The following is a 26,574-nucleotide window of genomic DNA, read 5'->3' as shown; positions in this document are numbered from 1 at the left end:
TCTCATTGAATTTGGGTGGGCTTATGATTGGAGAAAGCGATGTTATGTGACTTTAGAGACTAGATCACAAAAGCCAATATAGCTTATATTAGTTTTCCATTGTGGCACAACAGATTACCACAAACTTAGTGGCTTAAAACAATACCCACTTATTATCTGGGTCTGTAGGTCAGAATTCTAGGCACAGCATGGCTGGCTTCTCTGCTCAGGGTCTCACAAAGCTGAACTGAAGGTGTTGGCTGGACTGAGTTCTCACAGGGTCTAGGGGGAAATCCACTTCCAGGCTCACTCACATTGTTGATAGAATTCAATTCTTTGTGAGGACAGAGGTCTGCCCCTCTTTGCTGGCTGTCAGCTGGGGCTGCACTCAGCTCCTAAAGGCTACCCAAATTCCTTGCTAATATGGCCACCTCCACCCTCAAAGCCAGCTGCAGATAATCTCCCTCACGTCAAATCCCTCCCACACTTCAAATCCCTTGATATCCTCTATCTCTGGCTTCTAGAATGGACCCAGATTTAAATGGCTCAAGTGATTACTTGAGGCCCACTTGTAGAATCTCCCTAACTTAAGGTCAATTGATTTGGGACCTTACTTACACCTGCAAAATCCCTTCTGTCATATAACCATGGGAGTGAAATCTAATCATATTCATAGATTCCACCCATCCCAATGGGAGATGCCAGGGCAAGGGTCATTGGGGGTAAAATTCTGCCTACCACAGGGCTTCTATTTGATTCTCCTGTTACGCTTATTTTTGAAGCACAGCCACCATACTGTGAGGAAGTACAAGCAGCTTGTGGGAAGGAACCGAGGCCTTCCAGCCAATGATCCCAGTGGAGCTCCCAGCCAACAACCGGTATCAACTTGCCAGTCATGTTAGTGAGCCACTTTGAAAGTGGATCTTCCAGCCCCAAACTGAGCTGCCCCAGCTAGTGATGCTTGGAGCAGTAAGCAGTCCTTATGGAGTCCCACCCAAACTGCAAATCTGTGAGTAAAATAAAGGACTGCTGTTGTTCTAAGCCACTAAGTTCTGGGGTGATTTATCACACAGCAAGAGTTAATCAAGAACGAAGTAACAACCCAAGTTTAGATGATCTACAAGTACTGAAAGTTTTTTTATGGACAAGGAGTGGTAGCTTACATTTCTTTCAGGACACTGGAGCATCTGACGGTGTAGGCCTAGAATGTCACTCAATTCATGGTTGCTGATGTGTTAATTCAAACTAGTGCTGAACCAATTTAGTATTCCAGTCATCCATATTTGGAAGCCCAACATTTTAAAAAGGTTATCTAAAAATGATGCCGTTTTCCTTTTGAGCAATGGCTATATTATATACTTGAAGCTATATCTGCAAAATATTTGGGGTGTAAATAAACATAATTAATGTACTAATTTTTAAAGCTACCATGGTCTTGTTTATAAATCACTAAAGTATTAATATTTCAATGTATATTTAATTTTCACGTTATTTTTAACTGGAAAAATAGGAAACACTTGTAAGATAATTATCAGTTGTGTCATTAAGAATTTTCATCAATATATATTAACTATTAGGTGAAAGACTGTTGAAACAGAATTTCCGTACACTCTCAGAGAGGCTCCCCCTGTATTATTTTGTTGATTACAGAGGGGGAGACACCTGGCAGATAACCCCTTAACCAGATAATCAAACTTAATATCACCAATGATGGAACAATGGGATATCATGTGCCTTCCACTGTGATGCACTAAGGAGACAACATCACATGTGTAGCATTCTTGACCCAAAATGTTTAACCTAAATCGAATTATGAGAAATCGTATAAATCCAAATTAAGGATATTCTGAAAAACCCCTGACTTGTACTCTTCAAAAATATCAATGTCACGAAAGACAAAAAACGCTGAGGAACTCCTCTATACTAAGGGAGATTAATCTAAAAGACGTAACTAAATGTGAATCTTAACTGGATCCTGGATCCCCCTTCTCCAACGTGAAAGAAAAAAAAAAAACAGCCCAAAACTATAAAACTTAAATATGCACTGCATATTAAACAGTACTGTATCTATTAAATAGTACTGTATCTAATGTTAAGTATCTGAATGGATTATTGTACTGTGGTTAAGTAGGAGAATGTCCTTGTTAAGATCCAGATGCTGAAAGATTTAGGGGTGAAATGTCACAGTATCTGCAATGCTCAGGCAAACTGTATAAGGACTAAAATTGTGTACTTGGTTGAAGGATTCTGTATCAACATCTAGTCAACACTGTCCACAGACTGGGCAGAACAAGCTAAGTTTTCCCCTGGATAGTTGAAGAGAAGCACACAGCTGGACGGACACTCACCTCCCTGCGTGCCACGTAGAGCCCTGAGAGTTCTACGATGGCCACACCCCAATGGCGAGTGAAGACGAGGCTGCGGTCTCACCTTTGTTAGAGGAACGAACACACACACACACACACACACACACACACACACACACACACACACACGAGCACGCACGCTCTGCATCCTTTCTGGCAGCGCTGCTTACGGATGATGGCGAGGCTACGCCTTCCATCTCCAAACGCAACGGAACCTCGTTACGTGCTTGCCAGATACACTTTACGGCCGTCACGTGAAGACGGAAGGGCGTGGCCGCACCTCCTGCACTTAAAGGCACGTGCGACAGAGGCATGCGCTGTGTGGAGCACTTTATGGCAGCCACGCGAAGGCGCGAGGCCAGCGGCCGATGCTGCGTGGGGCGGGGTCTGCGTCCACGTCTTTGGAGGCTGGCTGTTATTCCGTTGGTGCTCCCACCGCTCGGCGATCATGGCGACGGTGGCAGCACTGTGGCGGAGAGCGAGGGACTACATGAAGACCAAGGAGTTCCGGGAATACCTGACCAGCGTGCACTTCTGGGGTCCTGTGGCCAACTGGGGCCTGCCGCTGGCCGCCTTTAAGGATATGAGGGCACCGCCCGACATCATCAGTGGCTGCATGACGACGGCGCTCATCTTCTCGTTGGCCTTCATGCGTTTCGCCTATCGCGTACAGCCTCGAAACTTGCTGCTGTTGGCGTGCCACACCACCAACGTCATGGCGCAGTGTGTGCAGGCGGGCCGCTTCGTAATCCACCACTACGGCGGCACCGCCACCACCACCGCTGCCACCACCACCACCAACGACCCCACCATGGTTCCCAGCAGCGACCGTGTGTGTGCTAGCCACTTTGAGGATGACGACTCCTGCTAGGCAGCCGCCAGCTCCAACCCGTCGTCCTCCAAACCTGGCTGAGCGGGCCCGATTGAGTTTTTGCAGCTTGCAAGCACTGAACTGTTATTCTTCCTGAAGAAAAGGCCAGTGAAAAGTTTGGTTTTGACTCAAATAAAACAGTTCGAATCTGATTTAAACCTGCAGTTTGGTTAATAAAAAAAATAGAAAGTAGCAAAGAACGGAAGCTGCAGAGTGTTTATTTCGTGCTCTGAAAATACAGTGTTGTTTAGGGGAGGGTAGATTGGCTGGTCTTTCTCTTCACGGGACCTGCACACACCTCGAGGGGTAGTTTTTACAGGGGAGGAAGACTGAATGAAAGCTCTTTTGGGATGTTCTGTTACTTGTTTTGGGGTGTCCAGGCCAAGTAACGGTGCCTAATAGCATTCATGATTTTTAAAACTTGGTACAGGCATTAATCTCTTACAGCAAAAATAACTCGGGGGCTATGTCTACCAAGGGAAATACTTCGAAGTGGGTTTAAATGAGTTCAGTGAAACCCAGTTTGGACTTTTAAAAGGGGTACTTATTAAGAGAACCTAAAATCTCTTGGTGGCTGGAGAGCAATGACAGACTCTACCATAGAAACAAGATAAACAACTCTGAGGTCTGTTGCTGTCAACCCTGGATTTTAGGTAACTAGAGAATAAGAACGACAAAATCCTAACCCTTTCCTCTTTTCTTCATGCCTAGAAATGGGGGCGGGGAATGGCAGCTGGTAAAACTGGTAAGCCTATTGCCCTGTATTAAATGCTAGCTAGGGGTGGGGGTGGGGGTCAGTGGTCAACAGTATTAGCCCCGTGTTCCCCTAGGAATCCCATGGGTACTAAGAACTTGTCAAACCAGGTTGCATGAAGTGGGGAAAGAGAAGGGTGGGGATGTGGATGTGAGGCCACTACCTCTGCAGCAGAGGCTACCCTCTAGGATTTGACCCTGAATCTCTGGCCTCTGGAAGATGCAGGAAGTTCCAGAGTGGTCTGCTGGGTGAAGACTACTTAAACCTTACTTTGGTTAAAGATTTCAAATGTAAAGAAACTGAAGACAACTCACTCAAAGGTTCTGAAGACATCAGGTCTTGGACAAGACAGGCACAACATTGGTGGGACTCTGGAAGATTCCCCTTTATCTTCTTTTTTAAAAATCATTATTTTTTTATTTTAGAGAGTGCAAGCTGGGGAGAGGGGCAGAGGGAGAGAGAGAGTCTTAAGCAGGCTCTACGCTCAGCACGGAGCCCGACACAGGGCTCAATCCCATGACCCCGGGATCACGACTTGAGCTGAGATCAAAGAGTCTGATGCTCAACTGACTGAGGCACCCAGGCGCCCCCACCCCCCCTTTATCTTCTGTGGCATCTAAGCAGTAGTCCTTTTTGTAGGCAGTTTCTGCATTTCACACTCTGCATTCAGGGGGAGAACAAACTCTGGAAAACTATTGTGTATCAGTAACAAATCACCCAAAACTTAGCTTAAAACAACAAATACTACCTCACGATTTCTGAGGGTCGGGAATCTGGGAGTGGCTTAGCTGCGTGTTTCCGGCTCAGGATCTCTCAGTTGTCGGCTGGGGCTGCAGTCTCTGGACTTGCCTTGGGCTGGCGGATCCATTTCCAAGCTCACTCACGCAGTTGTTTGCAGGTTTCATTCAGTTCCTTGGCATGGGGGCCACAGGGCTGCTCATGACAGGGCTTCCCTCCACGTATTCCAAGAGAGAGAAAGCCCAAGATAGCCATGGTCTTTTGTAGCGTAATCTGGGAAGTGACACACAATCACTTCAGCTGTGTCCTGTTGGCCCATTTCTGGTACACTGTGGGAGGAAAATACAAGGGTGGGAATACCAGGAGGCAGGGATCTTTGGGGACCATCTTGGAGGCTAGCTACCACATATGGTTCTGAAATAAAAATCCTCACGCCTTTCTGAAAGTCAGTGGAAGGTAATAAAGCATGTCAGGTCAGCACCCACCTTCCCCCAAAGATGTCACAAAATGCTCAGTTTACAGTTTTGTGGTTGTAACTAACATGCACATATCAGAGAGCATGGGTTTGAGAATCAGGAAAGAAGTCTCTGGAAGATAGTATTTTAGATAGTTCAGACTATAATGTAATAATAGAAACCAGTTCTGAAAGTTTTGAAGTGGGTCATAACCTTCTTTCAAGATTTTTATTAAAACTTTAAAGGAATTTTCCCCTTCACTAATGTCTGAGTAGGAATTAATATATTTTTAGATCTGTCTTACAACATGTATTTTGTAATTTGAGTATATTCCAATAAAAGGCAGGTAGGTTTCTAATTAACCTGGTAAGAGAAAAGTAGGTAATAATCCTTACTGATAATTTCCTATCACTTTACAGCGTTTATAATTTAGAGGGCAAAATGATTAGAGAAAAAATCCAAAAGATTGCAACGCCTCCTACTCTAAGGCAATGCTCCACTTACAGGATCTAATTTGCAGTATGCCCACCCAACACGTAACCCTTTGTTGCCTAAGATATTCATGTTTCAAGCCATATTAAGTGACTAACACTTTAATAGAAATGAGCATTTCAGGGCGCCTGGGTGGCTCAGTTGGTTGAGTGTCCAATTCTTGATCTCAGCTCAGATCTTGATCTCAGGGTTGTGAGTTCAAACCCCACATTGAGCTCCAGGCTGGGCATGAAGCCTACTTAAAAAAAAATAAAAAATAAATTTTTAAACCTTAGGGTAACAATCATTTCATAATCTTCCCCAAACTCTCAAACAATCCTTTCTGGCCCTGGCAATTTAACCTGTCTACAGATCTCTTCCACTACTTATGAAGCCATTAACATTTTCTGAATTGGCAGAGCTATTTTTCCAGAAGTTTTTGTTACGGACACACTTTGGTTATTTCCCAGAATTCGTGTTTTATACTGAGTTTAATAAGTAATGTCTTTCCCCTTAGGTCCTCTGAGCTCCCTGGCAAAAAAACGGGCTAAAATCCAAAGAACTACCTCACCTTTGCAACCATAATGCCGAAATGATTTCTCTCCTCTGATTCTTTCCACATATCGTGTCCCAGGGAGAGGCTGAGAGAGTAAATCATATTGCTGGATGAAAACCAGGCACTCCGAGATGAAACAGCCCTGTGTGGAAAGGAGACCACTTCCTGGGCTTCTCTGGACCCTGATGCCTCACAAGTGCCCCTGGAGGTGAAGCTGACCCCCACAAAAATGGAGGCTACAACATATTCCGGGAAACGTAACACATAAGTCATGGCAGTTTGAATTTATATTGTTTACGCCTCTTTATTGTCTTGAAATGAAAAACTGTACTTAAAAACTTTCAAAATACCAGGAGTCCATGTTTGTTGCAAAAATTTCATGCAGGGGTATGCGAAGAGCAGGAAAGCCAGATTTCTAACTACCCCACTCAACCCCAGTTCCTTTCACAGAGCTAACACTGCAAAAGAGCTTGGGAAAAGCACACAACTTTCAAGACCTTTTGTTGAAAGATACAAATAGTTTAACAGCATGCCACGCATTGTTAAACATTCTGCTTTTCTATTTAGTAGGTGTTCGAGAGCATTCCATGTTACTGCATTGCAGCATTAGTTTATACTTCTTAGCAACTGCATAATGCTCTGTAGCATGGATGTGCTGGGATTTAACCCGTCATCTCGATGGCTGGCTGCCAACGCCGCTGTGAGCGCCCTTTTGTGCACATCCTGTGCCGCGCGCACAGATCCGTAGAGAGGCCCACAGGTTGATGTCCCTGTACACGCTACATTTGCTTTAAAGCTCTCTCTGGGCATGTCTTCCTTTCTTCAATTTCAGTGTAATTAAACGTTGCCAGCATAATGTTTTTCTGAACAGTATCTTGAATTTATCAGAGCAGACAATAAATCCAGAGAGGACAGCATGTATACCATTGTCCACACCCTATGAATCCTCACATTTGCATCTATTCCAGGGCCTGACCCGTGGCTGACACGTGATAAATGTTGGAGAGAGAAGGAAAAGCTAACTAGATACAAGGGGCATGAAATGAAAGTGTTCATAACCCTAAGTTCCTAAAGTTAGAAATCAGGTCTTAAATTGGTTAGGGACTCAAAATTTAATTTGATCCCAACTCTTGTACCTTGTATCTAGAAGCTAGGAAATGTTTCAGCAAACTTCTTAGTTTGGGGATAGTTGTGAGATGAATGAAAATTCTTACTTTACTGTTGATGTCTTCTAAAGGAGCTGCATGAAATGAAGGGAGAAAGAAAATGTATGATTCAAGACCAAATAGTTAAGTTACAGGCACGTTTGTATTTATCCAGGGTTTACAGCATTATATTACACTCATTTTAATATAAAAATATACCAAATACACCTCACCCTCTCCCCATTCTCTAGAGACCACATCCTTTTTTTTTTTTTTTTTTTAATGTTTATTTATTTATTTTGAGACAGCGTGCACTAGCAAGGAAGGGGGGAGAGAGAATTGTAAGCAGGCTCCACACTATCAGTTGTCAGTGTGGGGCCCAGTGTGGGGCTCCAACCCACGAACCACAAGATCATGACCTGAGTCAAAATCAAGAGTCGGACACTTAACTGACTGAGCCACCCAGGTGCCCCTACAGGGTCACGTCCTTGATGGGCAGCTCAGTAAGCAAAGGAGGATGGCTTCATTTGGGGTTGGAGTGGAAGCATCTCCTCCAGGAAGCAGGGAATGAGGCAATTCTGTTCCTGAAGGTCCAGAGGTGACATGGCCCAGTTAGGCACTGCTGGCTTTGAACAGGAGCAGAGGTAGGGAAGGGTGAGGCTGATCCCCCGGACCACTGCATATGACTGGACAGTGGTTTTGCAGTTTAGGAAACAGACAGGATAAAGTCAGAAGTAGATGACTTTTGGGGATAGAGGAAGTACAAATGAATCTGTCAATCTGCTGAAAGAAAAATGATGCCTTTGAATTTCTAAAAGAATGTTGGTATTTCACCCTTAAATCTCATAACAAAGGACCAGGTTGGTTTAGTTAATGGTCTAACATTCATGTGTATGAATAAGCGATCTGTGGATCCTTTGGTCAACAAATATTCATGGAGCACATGAGGGCTAGGCCCTGTGCACTCAGGATATTAATGAGCGGAAAGAGGGGATTGCCACGGGAGTTGACTTTTCCCAGGAGTACCACAAACAGGTCAGTAACTGTGAAGCTATCCCCGACATTCCCGTTTGTGAGACTGGCATGGACCTTCTGCCTGCTTTGGTCAATCAAGTCACTGTGTTCTCTGGTCCCCACTGACCAGCCTGGGCCCACCTCCTTGCCCTAGTGCCCGGGGCTACCAGAAATAGGTAGCAACAGTTCTGTACTAAATTGGAAATGGCTAGAAAACGGGCAATCTCTTTTCTTGCCTTCTTTCAAAAAGGAAGGATTTACATCACAGCCTGCCCCTTGGGCACCCCTCGTAAGCGAGACTTTTTTTAGGAAGGGGGTAGGGATAGGGCTTGTGTGCCAGCTGGCAGAGAACTCTTTGTGACTCTTCGCCCAGGGCTGGCCAAATAGCCTTTACTGTGTTAAGCAGCTTAAGTTTAGGATCAGAAGAATAGCAAAAACCTTCCCGCAAAACCAATAAACCAAAAAAAACAAAAGAAAAAAAAAAAAAAACCCTGGGTGACAGCAAGTTTTGGCACAACAGTATCTAACATTTTTTAGTGGGTTACAGATAACACAACACCAAGCTTACGAATATTAAAAAAAATATTCCCAAAGAGTCAAAGGAAAGTCCAAGAAAAGACAACAAAAATTCCTTTTTGTTTGGGTGGTGCACTCTGTTAAGTTTTTCCTTTTGCACAGAAAAGAAGGGCTGAGATTGAAGCCATGCCGACCTTCACATAACATGCCTGGGTTTTGTCAAAGGGCAGCCTAAAACAAGAGAAAATGTTTAATTTTCTTTATTTGAAAGGAAAAATGTAAAACACCAAAGACAGTTATTTTAACAAGTTTTTCTTATGGAAATTAACAAGTTGCTAGTAATGCCACAGGGAAGAGCTAGGGATCCCTGGTGTCATTTTAGGGCTGATGTGCTTTTGGATTATGTTAGAAAGTTGATTTACTTCAGACTAGACCAATGACGTCAGGTATATTTGACTAAACACAGCTGACAGGCAGATTATGTTGAATTACTTCACAGATGTGAGAACCATCAATTAGAAAGAGTGCAGGGCTCAGTGTCCTTTCTTTCAAATAATAAGGACACAGAAAAACTTCAGGTTAGACTAAATTGTGAGTTCATTATGGCCTTACATAAGAGAACAGGCATCAGAGAGATGAGGTTATTCTATCCTTACTTAACCTCATAGGTCTAAACTCACCTCAGGCCTTCCCTTCAGGTGTCTGTGCCCCAGGTTCCTTTGAACCTGGTTTTTGATGCTGTAGATGGAGGCTGTCTAGCTTCTGTATATCTTCAGTAAGACCATTTCTAAGATCCTCATTGTTTCTCAGAAATTCTTTCACTACTTCCAGTCGATTTAAGATCTGCAAGAGGAAACCACACAATGTATGGCTTAGAAAATTTTATAGCAGGCTTATAATTCTGATGAAAAACTTACTAGCTTCAAGACTGTCTCTTGCTCATGTGTCCACCAGTAGCTGGTTCTGGGGCTACACAAAGGGGTGTCTGCTTGTCTCAAGTTTTTTGTTTTTTTTTTTTGCTTTTAGGGGCCAACATCCAAAATATATAAAGAACTCGTACAACTCAGGTACAACAGGTACATGAAAAGGTGCTCAACATCACTAATCATCAGGGAAATGCAAAACAAAACCACAATGAAATCTCACCATGTGCCTGTCAGAGTGGCCATCATCAAAAAGACAATAGGTAATAGATGCTGGTGAAGATGTGGTCAAAAGGGACCCCCTGTGCACTGCTGATGGGAATGTAAACTGGTGTAGCCACTATGGAGAACAGTATGGAGGTTCCTCAAAAAAATTAAACAGAATTACCATGAGATCCAGCAATTCTACTTCTAGGAATATATCTGAAGGAAATGAAAACACCATGTGGAAGAGATATCTGCAGCCCCATGTTCATGAGCAGCATTATTAACAACAGCCAAGATGTGGAAACAGCCTAAGTATCCATCGATAGATGAATGGATAAATAAGTTGTGGTAGATATATATACCATGGGATATTATTCAGCCATAAAAAAAAGGAGGAAATCCTGCATTTGTGACAACGTGGATGGACCTTCAGGGCATTATGCTAAGTGAAAGAAGTCAGAGAAAGACAAATACTGTATGATTTATACGTGGAATCTTAAAAAAAAAAAAAAAAAAAAAAAAGCCCCCAAAAGCAAACTCCAAGACCAAGAGATCAGAATTGTAGTAACTAGAAGGGGGGATGGGGTGGGGCAGAGAGGGAATGGGAGGGAGGGGATCAAAATGTAACAAACTTTAGTTATAAGATAAAAAAGTACTAGGGATGGAATGTACAACACGATGATTACAGTGAACACTGCTGTGTGATATACAGGACATTTGTTACAAGAGTAAATCCTAAGCGTTAGCATCACCAGGAAAAGTTTTTTTCTTATTTTTTGTTTGTATCTGTATGAGCAGATGGATATTAACTAAACTTACCGTGGTAACCATTTTACAGTATATGTAGGTCAAATCATCATGTATGCCTTAAGCTGCATGTCAATTACATCTCATAAAAATGGGGAAAATATTTTTAATTCTTTTTGCTTTAAAACTTCCTGCATTTGAAAAAAAAAAAAAAACTTCCTGCATTTGTAGGAAAGGGCTATATATCTGTCTCTATATGTGTATGTACACACACACACACACACACACACACACACACACGGGCACACATGTATGCACACATATATATGTATACTGTAATATTAAAACAAAATGATGCCCTTTCATTTGGAATTTAGAGCTGCACATTTATTACTATTGAATATGTGTATATTAAATACTTATAAAATATATGTATGTTTAATAGTAATAAATGTACATGTACAGAATTCAAAATGAACACAGGGGAACAAGGTAAAAAGTCAGTCTTCTTCCCCACCCTGTCCCCAGTCACCCAGCTCCTATCTTCAGAGGGGACCACAACAAAGTTTCTTGTGTTTCTTCCAGAGACTTACATGTGAGCACACATATATACATGTATACGTACACATTTAAAAGTTTTTTCACAATAACTATGACTGACACATACACATTTTAAAAAACACAAATGGCAGCATACTAGACGCTGTCCCTCAACCGAGTTTTTTTTCTGTGACAGATTAGAAAGAGTGGCCTCATTTTTTTTAATGACTATATAGTATTTCAGTTATGGATGCTTCACATTTTAACATATTATTTCAAGTCTTCTGTTAGGAGCAATAATGCTGGAGTAACCAGAGAATTCATAATTGATTCTGATGCAGTAGATGTGGGGCGTAAGCTAAGCACACACTCAGGTTATTGTGATGTAGGCACATGAAACAGCCAGATGCTGGATGATGGCGGGATGGGAGGGAGGGAGAAGACTGGCTGTGGCTTGTGGCTAGGACAAACAGGGATCCGGGAGGGCCAGCGAGGAGCTAAAGACTGCCAGAGATCTCCAGACAGGTTAGTTAAGTAGAGGGGAACAGGCTGTTTATTACACAGCTGGAAACAAGTCTACTGCTCCTCAAAGTTACCTGGGCTTTAAATAATAAATCTGGAAACCATAAAAATGTGAAAGATCACACTGACGACATTACCCCCAGCACACGTTGGTAACTGTGGATACTGCACTGTTAGCGCTTATGCCTGTGCTTGGTACTGGGTTCCCATCAGATGCCCATGACACCGCTGGCTGGGTCTGCGAACTGCACACACTCCAAGATGGAGTGGGGGCCTTCCTCCCCCTCTCCAGAGACCTTCTCATTGGATGACTTGGGCACTGTGATTCTTTTGCTGTGACCTCTTGATCCTCTGTGCCCTCGAAATGTGCTTAAGAGGGGTGATTATTTTAGTTTGGTGGGGTGGCGGGGGCGGTGCAGAAACACAGTCAAAAATTTTTTTAAATTAAGAATAGGAAGACTTCTGCACGTATATATGTAAAGGGAGAAGAGAAAATAGAGATGGAAAAACTGAAAGTACTAGAAAAATCACGGAATGTAGTCAGACAGACTTGGATTTTGAAGCCCAGCTTTACCACTTAACCAGCTGTGTAAGTTTGGGTAAGACACTTGACCTCTCTGATCTCACTTCCACATATGCCAATGAAAGATGAGGCTACCAACACCACCTAGGATTCTTGTGAGCACTAGAAATAATCTACTCCGGGGCGCCTGGGTGGCTCAGTTGGTGAAGCATCCAAGTGCGGCTCAGGTCATGATCTCGAGGTTCATGAGTTCAAGCCCCACATCAGGCTCTGTGCTGACAGCTCAGAGCCTGGACCCTGCTTCGGATTCTGTGTCTCCCTCTCTCTCTGCCCCTCCCCTGCTCATGCTCCGTGTCTCTCAAAAATAAACAAACATTAAATACAATTTTTTTTAATAAAAAAAGAAATAATCTACTCCAAGAACGTAGCCTTGTGTCTGGTACATTCATTCCACAAATACTTATCAAGAGCCAGTCTACTATGTGCCATGTGCTGCTCTAGGCAAAACATGCTTAGCATCCCCATTCTTCTACTTAATCCCAAACCCTTGGACTTGTCTTTGACGTCTCTACGTGCCCCCATGTGCGCACCTTCTCACCATACCATGTCTACACTTCTGTCCTGGTCTGAACCTGGTAAGTGCAGGAGCCTCCTTGTGTGTCTCCCTGCTCCTGTCCCACAGCTGCCATCGCAGAAGTAAGAGCCTACGTCCTTCTGATGGCTCACGGGCCAATATGACCTGCTTCCTTCGCCTTACTTTCTCTTACCTCCTCACATGCTTTTCTTTCTCTATCCGCACCCCAGCCATCCTGCTCACATCGCTGTCCCCCCTGCCTGAAGGCTCTCCCTGCACATGTGCACATGGCTAATCCTCACCTTTTCCAGGGGGCCAACCTGACCACCCGGTTGCAACCTGATACTCGTCCCCACTCTGCTACTCCTCGTCCCCCATTCTGTGCTTGACACAGTACTTCTTCTAAAGCTGAGAAGCGCCGTTTGCTTACTACATTGACTGTTTACTGTCTCCCCCTACGGGGATCTTTGTTTTGGTCACTGATGCACACCAAGCTTCTAGAACTGTGCCTGGCACATAGTAGGTACATGCTCCGTAAGTATTTTCTGGAATATAATAAATGAAGGGTCATTTCAATCCTTTTTCTGACTGAGTCAGGTACATCTGACACTGCCCCTTCTGCTTATGTCTCCCCAGGGGTCTCTGTGGAGATGGTCCCTTCACCAGGGTTTAAGATATCAGGAATGGTTTTAAAGAATGCACAAATTCCTTACATGTTTTTTAGCCACTTACTGCGCTTGACATGCTTTAGCTGAATTAAAAAAAAAATTTTTTTTAACATTTATTCATTTTTGAGAGAGGGAGGGAGAGGGGCAGAGAGAGGGACACAGAGGATCTGAAGCAGGCTCCGTGCTGTGAGCGCAGAGCCTGATGTGGGGCTCAAACCCATGAACCGCGAGATCATGACCTCAGCTGAAATTAACAGTCAGCCGCAGTTGATGACATTTTCAATTCACTGTCATTTGGCTTAGCAAATCTTCAGACTTTGGAGGCTCACCCTAAAGAATGTGGATAACCATGTATGGTGTGGAACTTTCAAAAGAGATCAGTTCCACGCATCATGGAAAGCCAACCTTCAAATTCTTTGAGATAATGTGCCAATCAATCCTAACTTACATTTTGATCAATTGAAATATCAAGAGAAATGCCATGGTCTACTGAACAAAAAGCAGGAAAAATGCAAATTTATCAATTCTATATAGAGGCTTTGGGATGCAGAGGACAGGCCACCCAACCCCAGTTTCCTCTCTGTAAAGCAGAGGTAATGAGGGTTCAGAATTGACAGCTGCCAGCACCTCAGTGATATGAGATCTGCAGTGCCGCATGTGGAAAGGCACAGGACCAGAGGAGGGAGACCCCTGCGCCAACCCTCACACTCATCTGTTCCTGCCTGCTCCTTGGGGTTGCTGCCTGGCATGTAAAGCAGGGGATACGGTGACCGCCAGGTTCCCTTCCAGCTTCTAAATTACACAGACTCCTGGCTTGAGTGTGCTCCTGTACAGATGCATTTTGCTGTGTGTTACACAGACAGAAAAAAAAAAAAGAACCACAGATCTCTCAAGAGAGAAGACAGAGCTAGTGACCACTCAAGGAGCTTGAGTCTGACCCCTCCTCTCCAACCCCATTGTTGTCTTGTTCCGTTCTACACTGCTTCTAACAAAAGCAGCAGAAAGAAAATTGGGGCTGGTTCTAATGGTATTTTATTTTATTTTTTTATGTTTATTTATTTTGAGAGAGAGAGAGAGAGAGAGAGAGAGGGCAAGCACACAAATGAGGGAGGAACAGAGAGAGATGGAGAGAGAGGATCCCAAGGAGGCTCCAAACTGTCAGTGCAGAGCCCAACACAGGGCTCGATCCCACGAACCTTGAGATCATGACCTGAACCGAAATCGAGAGTTGGGTGCTGAACCAACTGAGCCACCCAGATGCCCCTGGTTCTAATGTTATTTTAAAATAAAGTAAGGTAAAACACCCGGGTTTAGAAAATACAAGACTTAACTGTCCTCTTCATCATTGTAAACACCTATGATGTGCTGGGGTGGGAGCATCCAGAAACCAGTGGTACCTGGTCCCGCTGCTAAATTAGGAGCTCACCAGGCTGAATGAATCATCTAGGTCAAGGTCAGAATGATTAACATATGCATATGGACCAGTAAGGAGCACGGCTTAATGAATGAAATACTTTATAGTAAATAAACACTCTGTGTTTAAAGAGGCAACCAGCAAAACTACTTTGCTTGGATAAGGTACAATGGAGAGGAAAAATGATTTGTCCAAGATTTCCTGGTGATGTAAAATTCCAATCCGGCAAGTACTGGAATACGTCTGAATTTTACCAGAACACTGTTTGCTTTTTTATACCTTGCATGTAACAAAGGGGATTCATTTCTCCTGTATTCCCTATCAGGACTTACGGCCATCATTAGCCTGCAGGGGCCTAAGCTGGAAACCTTGTTGATCCTTTGACCCCCTCCTTCCCCACCTCCTTCCAGCCCCATGCCACACTCCAAGTAATATAAGCATCCACTAAGAGCCATCAGCTCTACCCAAGCAATGCCTCCAGAATGCGGCCCCTCCACCGCACCTCTAGTTTCTGTCCTTTCTCCAACCTCGCATGGCTGTGACACCATCCTGCAAGTCTCCAACCTCCAACTACCATGAGTTAACTTTCTAAAAGCCATACTGGATCCATTTGATTAACTCTTTCTGGCCTAAAAACACCCATTGGCTCCCTACTGCTTTTTAGGAATAAGGTCCAAGCCCCTTGGAACAGCACGACGAACCTTTCAAAATACGGCTTCAAGCTACCTGACTGCCCTCGCATCTGACATCTTCTATGCTGGCCTTACCACTGCTCAGGCCCAAGTTATTCTTCTATACCTCTGCAAGTGCTGTTCCTCCTGCCAAGAACACCCTTCCACTCATGCCAGTTTGCCAAACTCTTACGTGATCCTCCTAGTCCTGGCTCAACAGCATCTTCTTAGCAAAGTCTTTTTTTGCAATCCCCTCTCGACCTGCAGAGAATCCCCAGAGCCTTTTGTTCAGAAACCTGTTGGAGCCCTTACCGTGTTGTGCCACTCTGTGCACACATTAGGCACTCAGATGTCTGCTGATTGAGGGAAAATATTTGTTTAAAGGTTGTGTTAGTCTGTGTCAAAAGAACATGCATTTCTGGAAATGATCGGACTTATAAATCAGAAACATAACTGGCAATATGTTGAAACAAGGTACTCTTCCTCCCTGGTGCCTTTCTTTGGTCTACTCGCACAGAGAATAGAATACTTTTTTTTTTTTTTTTTTTTACCTCTTCAGGCAACACGTCTTGTTCTTGTGCTTGAAGATAGATCTCTTGAAGTTTCTCCTTTAGTAATTCCATTTCTATTTCATTTACTTGGCTCTCACTCAGGTAAACTCCTGTTTCATATTCACATCCATCTAGCTGATCTTCTGCAGGGATGTGAACAGCCCAGTCAGATGTCAACAGCTGTTTGAATCATCGAACAAATATATGAATAATGGAATGGAAAAGATGTTTCACTGGATTGCTCAAAGAATTTATAACTAAACCTCTTTGACTGTGTCCATTTTAGTAATATCTTGTGACCACAGAAAAGCTTCTTAAGCCCAGCACAATTCCGCATTTCGTATCAACATTTTTCCCCCTGCTTACATTCTAAAATTTCATTTAAATCTAACAAACTTCAAATTCTAAATGAGTGACTGGAGTTGCTTTTTTCCCTTAGTTTTTTTTTTTTTTAATGTTCATTTATTTGTTTTGAGAGAGAGAGAGACTGTGCATGCACGGGGGAGGGGCAGAGACAAGGGGAGAGACAATCCCAAGCAGGCTCCACGCTATAGCATGGAGCCTGACGTGGGGTTCGATGCCACCAACCTCAAGATCATGACCTGAGTGGAAATCAAGAGTCAGACACTTAAACCAACTTAGCCACCCAGGTGCCCCTCTCCTTAGTTCTTTATGCCAGAACTGTTAAATCTGATTTTTACCTGTTCTATTCTGGCATAGGCTGCCACAATCTCTGGAATATTCTTGAATTCATTCAGAAAATTTTGGATCTTCATCTGAAAATCTCGAAGCCACAGAGAAGACACTTTCATCTCTGAAGAATGCATGATCTCATTACGACATCTAATCACCTACAGAAAGGCAAAAAAAGAAGGTTTCAAAGTCAAATGATGGGGTAAATGGAAATTCTGGACTTCCCAAGAAAAACTGCAGAAAGGCTTTGTTAATTACGAAATCCACAAGGCTTGAGGGGGATGTTTGACCGCCTGCTACTTGGAGTAACGAGTGAGAAATACAAACAGGCCTACAACTATTGTCGGCTCTTGAAATCTTGTGACTGGCTGGTTATCTCTTACACAACCTCCCAAATCTCTAAACTTAAAACCACCTGCCAAGGGTGCCTGGGTGGCTCAGTCACTTGAGCAGCCGACTTGGGCTCAGGTTGTGATCTCGTGGTTTGTGAGTTCAAGCCCCACATTTGGCTCACTGCTGTCGGCGCAGAGCCCACTTCGGATCCTGTCTCCCTCTCTCTCTGCCTTTCTACTCTCTCGCTCTCTCTCAAAAACAAACAAATAATTAAAAAAAAAAAAAAGACCACTCTCATCAAAAACAAACAAACAAACAAACAAACAAACAAACAAGAAAAACCACCTGCCAAAGACAAGAGAATTGGTTACTGGCTCTACGTATACCCAAAGGCTGAAGCAGACAATGCAAAAAACTCTTTTAAATATTGTTGGAGCTCCAGGAAGGTGGGCGAAGGGGGTGTTTTGATGTGGCAAGTCTGATGAAAACAAAATCAACTTTTGCCTATATTGTATAACAAATGCTTCTGTCTCATTGTGTATTAGTATACAATTCACATAAAGTCTTCCACGTTCTTAGCTAAAAGATATGAAGAGGTCGACTTCGTACTGTGACAGTTTTTGTCTGCTGATATTATGAAAGATTCTCAGTTCTTCCAGCTGCTAGCATGCCAGCAAAATACACGTGCATTTTCTCTATATGTTATATATAATCCAGGTACGTTGTATACTCTTTTCGACAACCCTCAGACTAATCAATGTGCGAGAGCTGTTCTCTGGTGAAACAGAGAAAGTCTAAATCCCCCAGAGGAAATCTGACAAGCATAGTGATCTATTCGGAGACTGCTTGTCTGTTAGGGTTAGCCAAAGAGATTCAGAAGGGCAGGATTCAAATGCTGGCACATGACCGACAGAGTGATGCACTCCTGTTTTATTATTTTTTATTTTTTAAACGTTTTATTTTTTTAAGTAATCTTTACACCCAACGTGTGGCTCGAACCTACAACCTCGAGATCAAGAGTCACATGCTCCACCGAGTGAGCTGGCCAGGCGCCCCTATTTTTTTTTTTTAATATGGAAAATCACCTGACTTCTGTTTATGGCAGACCAGGGGAGAGAAATTGGTGGCTCATCTATTTTAGTAGTGAACAGAAGATCAAGGTGTTGGGAAACTTCAGTGAGGGAGAACTCAGAGGCCAGTCTCCTACCTACATTCTCATAGGGGTTCTTGGACACACAGAAGGTGCATGCGATGTGAGCCCCACTAGCCCGCTTAGTGTTGCCAACCTTGAGCAAAGTCTAACTTTGCCTGCACGACACTGTTCTGGGGAGAGACCGTCTGCTACGTGGGTGTGCGCACAGCTGCTTGAGCACCACAGGGTGTCTTTCTCAGCTGCCCTTCACAGCACCGACCCGACTACTCTCACTGGATGATTTTATTTTTATTATTATTTTTTAATGTTTATTTATTTGAGTGAGAGAGAGGGAGAAAGAATGAGTGGGGAAGGCGCAGAGAGAGGGGGGGATAGAGGATCTGAAGCAGGCTCCAGGATCTGACCTGTCAGCATCTGAGCATGATGTGGGGCTCGAACCCACAAACTGTGAGATCAGGACCTGAGCCGAAGTTGGACGCTTAACCAACTGAGCCACCCAGGGGCCCCTCACTGGATGGTTTTACATGTGACAGCTCTTACCTCTGTGACTTTCTTTCGATCAATCATGAAGTGATCACAGGAGTTGATGAGGCTTAAAAGGGCAACGGCATCACATTCCTCAGGGCCTGTTTTGTCTGCCAGTCCTCGGGGCATGAAGGCCTAGAGTAGGGGAGGCACAAGGGACACCTGAGTCTCCTCCAACCCTAGGAACCGGTGGGCAAATGTTACTTGCCTGTTTCCCAAATGCTGATTGGAATGTTCTTACTGCGGTTTCAAGGTAGAGCCTTGTGAGTCCAAAACACAGGTTGGGAAAGAGTGTCAGAGCTAAGGCTTGGCCAAGTGTGATAACCGAAGGGTTGCTCTATCTATCCCTCTGCTATCAGAAATACTTCAACACTTGGCATAACTGTCCTTTCCTAATGGTGGACAAGCAGGAAGCATAGGTAGAAAGCAGCCCTTTTTTCCCCCCTTTTCCTTCCTGAGGTTTCAGTGGCTGAATTGTTAAAGAAGATTTAAAATTTAAGTGATAGTTACTCCCAAGTGAGCCTGGGCTTTGGAGTGTGATAGAGCCAGGTTCACATCCCACCTCAGCCACCTGCCAACTTGGGTGACCCTGGGCGAGTTACTTACCCTCAGAGTCCTCATTGGTAAGTAGGGGATAACTGTGCTCGTCTACTTCGAAGGATGTTGTGAGAATTACATGAGTTAATGCAGGTGAAGGACGGTGTCCGGCGCACGGTAAACCAACAGGCCATAAATGTTGGCAATTACCGTGCTGATAGTGCAACGTGAGCATGACCTACCTAAGAGTTGCAGATGGGATCCTAGGGTTTGAGATACTAGATATATCAGAAGGGCCTCGTTCTAGTGTGATCTTGCCTTCTGTAGGATTTTATGGCACAGACCCCCAAAATGGTGTCACAGCAAGGCTTGGGCATATTTCTCTCCTGCAACAGTTCCAAATTTACATCTGAATGCAATAATTTTACCAAGCTCAGCAGCTCAAGAGTACATTCCTGCCAAGGAACTAGAAACGATGACATAAGCAAAATTACTTGCAATAAGAACTCTAAATAAAGAGACCTATTTTCCTGAAAACAGACACATTTCAGTAGGCAGGCAACCACATTTCCTATAGTGCTGCTCATAACGGTATTACAGAAAGGGCTTGTGGTCGGTGCCAACACACCCCAAGGAAAGTCATGGCTATGTTCCTGATGGTGGTAGAATCCTCCACTGGAGCCTCACACAATTAAGAACTTTGGGGGACGCCTGGCTGGCTCAGTCGGTTAAGCATCGGACTTTGGCTCAGGTCACGATCTCACAGTTTGTGAGTTCGAGCCCCGTGTGCTATGTTGAGAGCTCAGAGCCTGGAGCCTGCTTCAGATTCTGTTTCTTCCCCCCCCCCCCCCTTCTCTCTGCCCCTCCGCTCATGCTCGCTCTCTCTCTCTCAAAAATGAATAAACATTAAAAAAAAAAAAGATACAGTAGCCAGTACCACTGTCTTTTCATGTCTTAACAGCCACTGACTTGCTGATCCTCTGAAAGTCTATAGTGGATGCTACAATGTTTACAAAGAAGTTAACTTATCACAGCCAAAGCAGGGCAGTAAAACTGGAAAAAAAACCCAAAAAACCCACCACCATCATCAACAAAAAACACTTCAGCTCCTGCTGGGAGGATAATCCCAAAGTTAAGAAGGGGTCTTAGGTGCCTCAAAACCAGGCATAGTTTTTCTTTTCTATTACAAAGAATGTCCCAGCTGGCATTTTCTTGCCAGTATAAAACTGTCTTTCCCACGTTAACGTTTTATTCTAGGACTTATTCCCTTTCTTCAGAACTAGAAGCCGACAGCGAGGCTTTGCTGCCTCCTTGCCACTGAAAGGAGTTTCTTAAAATGGTGTTGCATGCCACCGTGTTCCAGATGTCAAAGGCACGTGGTGGGAAACACCGGTTACTTGCCTCTCACTATCCTCTACTGCGTGTTCAGTGAGTAGGGGGAGATGAAGTTGGAGAAACAAACAGGGGCCAGATTGTGCTCGGCTTTACTGGCTCTGGAAAGGGGTTTGGAAGTTTATTCGAAGGGTATCAGGAAGCCATGTGAGGGTTTTAGGCAAGGGAAGAAAATAAGCCAATTTACCCCTGAACACCACACATCCTGCAGTGTGGAGAATGGACCAGAGGTGACCACACATGACCAGAGCAGCAAAGGTGACTGGGATGGAGGCTGCAGCCAGAGGCCAGGCAGGAGAGGTGAGAGTTGTGACGTGGAGATGGAGCGAAGCATCCAAAACTATTGTGCAGGTGTAAACAAGGGGGTGGAGAGGGAGAGATGAATCGAGGGTGGTTGTAGGTAGTTGCTGCTGGAGTGTGGCCGTGGGTTTGGTGGTGGGGGTGGTAGAGATGAAGAATCCTGCTCGAGGAGTAAATACAAAGTCCCCAGGAAGGAATAAGGAGAGGGGTCGAGCACGCACTTGCATATGGGAAGGGCCAGGGGTACGAAATGGGGAGCCATTAGCATAAGGGTAGTCTTTAATGGTGAACTCCATGGCCGGGGTGATATCACCAGCAGAGGGGGAGGGGGACAGAAGAGGCCTGAGAAATGTCCACCGAGGACCAGGAGGAGGCCGAGGAGGAGGAAGAGCCAGAGAGAGATCAGGAAACCTGTGGGGGAGAATGATGTCACAGAGCCACAACTGTTTCAAGAGTGGCCAGGGGAGCCAAATGTCTGAGAGGTAAGAAAGATGAGGCTGGAGAACTGGAGGTCAAGTGTGCCGACAAAATAGATGCAGTGTGCTGGGAGGGGCAGAAGCCACGGTGGAATGGGTTGAGGAGTGACCGGGAGCTGAGGGAAAGACAACAGGCATAAAACCCTTTCTGAGACGCTCTGCTGGGCATGCACATGGGAGGCAGGCAGAGAGATGGGGAGAGTGCTAGAGGGAATGGCTCAAGGGAAGCATTTCTTTCTTTTAAAATTTTATTTTCCAAGTATCTATTCAAGCTTTTTTTTTTAAACGGCTTTATTGAGATATAATCCACATACCATACAATTCACCAGTTCAAAGCATACAGTCCTTTCCAACAATGTGAATGGATCTTGAGGGCCTTATGCTGAGTGAAATAAGTCAGAGAAAGACAAATATTGTGTGATCCCACTTCTATGTGGAATCTAAACCAAACCAAAGCAAAAACCCAAGCTCAGCGATACAGAGAACAGATCCAGAGAACAGATCGGTGGTTTTCAGAGGTGGGGGGTGGGAACGGGCAAAATAGGTGAAGGGGGTCGAAGGGAACTGACTTCCAGTTATAAAATACATACGTCCTGGGGATGTATTGTACTGCATGGTGCCTGCAGTTAATAATACTGTGTTGTATTTGAAAGTAGCTGAAACAGCAGATCTTAGAAGTTCTCATCACAAGAAAATAAACTTTTTGTAACTATGTATGGTGATGTGGCCAATCACTCCATACTCCTATCAAACCCTTCTGTTGCACATCTAAAACTGATACAATGTCATATGTCAGTTACACCATGATACAAAAAAGGTACAGTCCAGTGGTTTTTGGTATATTCACACGGTTGTGCAACCATCACCAGTTCGTTTTAGAACATTTTCATCACCCCAAGAAGAAGCCCTCTACCTCCATTCGCTATCACTTCCCTCTTACCCCCAGGCCCTGGCAACCACTAACCTTTTATCTCTACAGATCTGCCCATTCTGGACATTTCATATAATATATGCCTGGCTTCTTTCACTTGGCATAATGTTCTCAAGGTTCAACCAACTTCATTCCTTTTATGGCTAAGTAACACCTCATTATATGGACAGGCCACATTTTGCTTATCCATTCATCAGCTGATGGACATTTGTGTTGTTTCCACATTTCGGCTATCGTGCGCTATTAGGAACACTCACACACAAATGTGTGTGGTTTTTGTGTGGATGTATATTTCTAAATTCATTCAGTATAAACCTAGAAGTGGAATTGCTAGGTCATGTGGTAACCCTATGTTTAATCTTTTCTTTCTTTTTCAAAAAAAAATTAAATAAACTGAGGCAACGTTAAAGCTATTTGTATGGTGATGGGACTAAGCTGACAGGGAGAAAGAGTGGATACTTGAAGACTGAAAGTCTGTGGGTAGGTGGGAGGGAACGTGGTCTGACACACAAGTGGAGAGCCAAGGCGGTAAGAGATGCCCTTCCAACTCTAGCAGAAGGAAGACGGTGCACATGGAGATAGGCTGATAGGTCTGGCAAAAAGATGCAGAAGCATGTATCTGAGGGCATGCATCAACTCCAGGAAAAAAGTCAGCAGCTGGGGGTGAGGGTGGAGGAGTGGAAGCTTACAGAAGGAAAGGCAGCAACAGCTGTCTCCAGAAACAGGAGCCCTATACACAGGCGAGGCCAGAGCGTTGGGACTCGTGATCAAGAACTAAAAGGGATACCAGTCAGCTAACCTTGGGGTGCCTGGGTGGCTCAATGGGTTAAGCGTCTGACTTCTGATTTCTGTTCAGGTCATGATCTCATGGTTTGTGAGTTTGAGCCCTCTGCCCTTCCCATACGCTCTTTCTCTCAAACTAAATAAATAAACTCAAAAAAAAAAAAGAAAGAAAGAAAGAAAGAAAAAAAAAGCCTGGGTGGCTCAGTTGGTTAAGGGTCTGACTTCCACTCAGGTCATGATCTTGCATTGACTTTGGACCCTGTGTTGAGCTCTGTGCTGACAGCTTGGAGCCTGGAGCCCACTTCGGATTCTGTGTCTCCTTCTCTCTGTCCCTCCCCCGTTCACACTCTTTCTCTCGGTTTCTCTCAAAAATAAATAAACATTAAAAAAAAAAAAAGAAAGAAAGAAAGAAAGAAAGAAAGAAACCAGTCAGCTCCCTCAACAGATTCTTCCCCTGAGCACAAACAGATTATAGTGTTATCAGGGTTGGGGGTGGGTCATGCAAGTTCAGAGAGGAGAAAAGAGGAGGGTGTGGCTGGGAAGAGAATATAAATACTCTGGTAGGACTGGAAGGTCTTTTGGTGACAGCAACAGAAAGGGGCATGAACAGGTGGCAAGGGCTTCAAGAGGATTCCAAGGGTATGAAAGCAGCAACAAAGACCAAACAGGTAAGGGACAGTCACAGTCAAGGGTAGAATTTTGGGTTTCTTTCTTTTCTGGGTAAAAGTTGGCAAGTCTATGGTGGCAACAACAAGAAGAAAAAAAAAAAAAAAATGGGGAAGAGGGTGTAGATGTGGTGGGTTTATGGGTCCACAATAGCCACCAGCCTGGTGGCCACTGATCAAGTCCAACTTCCTCATTTTTGAGGTTAGGGTACAGAGGCTGGGCTACTGTCACACAGCAGCAGCTGAACTGGGACTCTGATCCCTGCTTTCCAGGCACCAAGCCTGTGCCTGGCTGCTAATTAGTATGTAGATTGACTGCAAAAATTAATTTGTGTTAGGAAGTGACTTTGCCCCTCCCCACTCCCTACAGGGCTTCTGGCAAGCATCAAAAAGTTCTTAAAAATTCCCCAATTGTCTCAGCTAGTAAGTCATAGTGCAAAGATCTGAAAACAGGCCTAATAGTCTTCTATCTGGCTGCACACTTCACCGCGACCTCCTCAAAGTTTTACTCCTTAGCTGGGCCTGTGCTCATGATGCTCACTCTACATCTGGTGTCGGCATCTCTTGTCGAAATTTTCCTTATAGCGAGTAGCAAACTCAACTGCCTTGTTAGCAGAAAGGTAGAAGAAAGCTTCTACTTCCCTAACCTAGGTTAGATCCAGTACAACAGCCCTGAACCTCGTAAACACTAGACCCTATATCAAACACCCTTTCCTCTCTCCTGCATCTGTTTATGAGGCTCTGGGCTTCAAGTGACCAGTTACCTGGTGGGTCACCTCCTATCCTCCCGAGCAGGTGCTTACCTTGGCCACCTCCCAGGCGTCGACGGGCCACCGGCCCGGTCGGCAGTTTCCCCAGTGGACGTCTCCATTCCTGTTGGTGTGGTGTTTCAAAATCTCCTGTTTCCACTCTGCGCATACCTGACACTGAGGCTGAAACTACAGGGGGCGGCGGTGAGAAGGGGTCCCGGGCGGAGGGGTGCTGTTTTGGGCAAGTGAACGAGGAGCGTTGCGGTCGGCCCCGCCCCAGGGAGGGCTCGGGACACCGCGCTCGGGGACCAGGACAGGGGATAGGGTGCGGCGGTCAAGGTCCCCGGCCCGGGCCTCACCTGGCGAGCGCGCGGGCTGCACCGAGAGCCGCTGCAGCAGGTGGCGCGGGGGCCCAGGTTGGGGGCGGCGGCGAGCAGGCCGCGGTGGAAGGCGACCACCTCGCGGGCGACGAAACCCTGCAGACAGCCGCGCAGGAGCAGCAGGCAGTGGCCCGCCTTCACCCAGTTCTTGTACTCGGCGCAGTTGAGGCGCGCTGCCAGCTCAGACAGCACCATGTCCCGCTCGAGCCCAGGAGGCAGCGGGGCGAGGGGCGGGGCGGGCGGCAGTGCGCAGGCGCGGAAGCCTGGGAAGACGCCGGCGGCGGCGGCTGCGCAGTGGGCGGCGGCTGCGCAGTCGGCCTGGCCCCGCCTGGAGGCAGGCCCCATGTGCACGGCGGAGGGAGGGGGTTGAGCTCCTCGCGCAGCCTCCTTGATCCCTGGGCGGAGCCTTCTGGCTTAACCGGTAAGTGCACCACCCCAGCGTTAGGGGACCGCAGACGCCTAATTCCTTTATCAAGTGCTTGCCCAGAGAGCCTGTACCTGAAATTCTTCCGCCCTCTAGTCTATTTCCCCAAACTGAAACCCTGCCAGTCCCCGATTCGACTCCCCCTCCTGGTGTCCGTGCCTCTTTTATTGTAGAGATGTGTAAGGTGCTCAAGGTACACTTCTTGAATTACAGATGTTCCTTGCATTATACAATTCTATGAAGTTTATTTAGTTCCTAAGCCCACACATTGGCTGTGGCAAATAAGGGCATTAGTGCGGTGTGACCGCCGGCTGCCTGTACCACGCATCTACCATGCTCCTGCAGTGTGCCAAGGTGACACAAAGTTCAAAAACATCCGCCACTGGGCCATCTAGCAGAGGCAAACAGGGACGACGCATGCCCTGGATCCTGGAGGGCTGCACTGCCCTGAGCCCGGTAAGGGCTTCTTCCACTATGGTCCTGAAGCATCCAGCTTAGATGATTATTTAGTACTCTCGGTTATAATTAGCGCTTCTTACATAAGGCAGTCTTAGTTAAGCTCCGAATACGTGTAATGAGGGTCAGAAGGTAATGGACTGTCAACCCCATGTGACAAGAGGTCCTTTCAGTTTTAGTTGCTTTTTAGTGAGCTTCTTGAGCTTGGAAAAGTGTTAAAATTGTGTGGGGTCAAAGGCTCTGGCGGAAGAGCCTACACAAAACTTTCCCCTGACTTCATGGTTAAAACAAAGTGGCACAGTGTGTAGGAATGCTAGCTCTGGACTCAGACTGCCCCCTTTTAGCTGTTTGATCTTAAGCAAACTTAATTTTATCTCAGCAAATTTGAAACTTCATTTCTCTGGGCCTCAGTTTACTCGTGTGTAAAAGGAGGATATTAATACATATCCCACTGAATTGATGGGAGGATTAAACACACACTGAAATACTTAGGCCAGTGCCTGACAATAGTAGCTCTCGGTGAATATTAGCTCTTATTTTATATTGATCTAAATGTGCCTTTCCATCAATGT

The 26,574-nt window shown here is 45.1% G+C and overlaps 2 protein-coding genes across 2 annotated transcripts; one reads left to right on the top strand and one right to left on the bottom strand.

The window, feature by feature from the left end:
- The first annotated feature begins 1,460 nt into the window (after positions 1-1,460).
- Positions 1,461-3,368, top strand: MPC1L (mitochondrial pyruvate carrier 1 like). The gene has a single exon (XM_019417295.2). It carries the CDS (start codon positions 2,518-2,520, stop codon positions 3,214-3,216), a length of 699 nt encoding a protein of 232 aa, XP_019272840.2. The 5' UTR covers positions 1,461-2,517; the 3' UTR covers positions 3,217-3,368.
- Positions 3,369-7,479: 4,111 nt separating this feature from the next.
- Positions 7,480-25,352, bottom strand: CUNHXorf38 (chromosome unknown CXorf38 homolog). Its single transcript, XM_019417300.2, has 7 exons — positions 25,102-25,352; positions 24,797-24,931; positions 18,925-19,044; positions 16,907-17,056; positions 16,206-16,385; positions 9,546-9,708; positions 7,480-9,096 (listed from the first exon to the last, which is right to left on the bottom strand). The coding sequence occupies exons 1-6, from the start codon at positions 25,315-25,317 to the stop codon at positions 9,547-9,549; spliced, it is 963 nt and encodes a 320-aa protein (XP_019272845.1). The 5' UTR covers positions 25,318-25,352; the 3' UTR covers positions 7,480-9,096; position 9,546.
- Between the last annotated feature and the right edge of the window lie 1,222 nt (positions 25,353-26,574).

This window comes from Panthera pardus, unplaced genomic scaffold (assembly GCF_024362965.1).
Source record: "Panthera pardus isolate Hobbes unplaced genomic scaffold, ASM2436296v1 HiC_scaffold_27, whole genome shotgun sequence".
NCBI lineage: Eukaryota > Metazoa > Chordata > Mammalia > Carnivora > Felidae > Panthera > Panthera pardus.
Note: the sequence above shows the minus strand (reverse complement) of the source record. Positions and strands in the feature narration are given on the sequence as shown.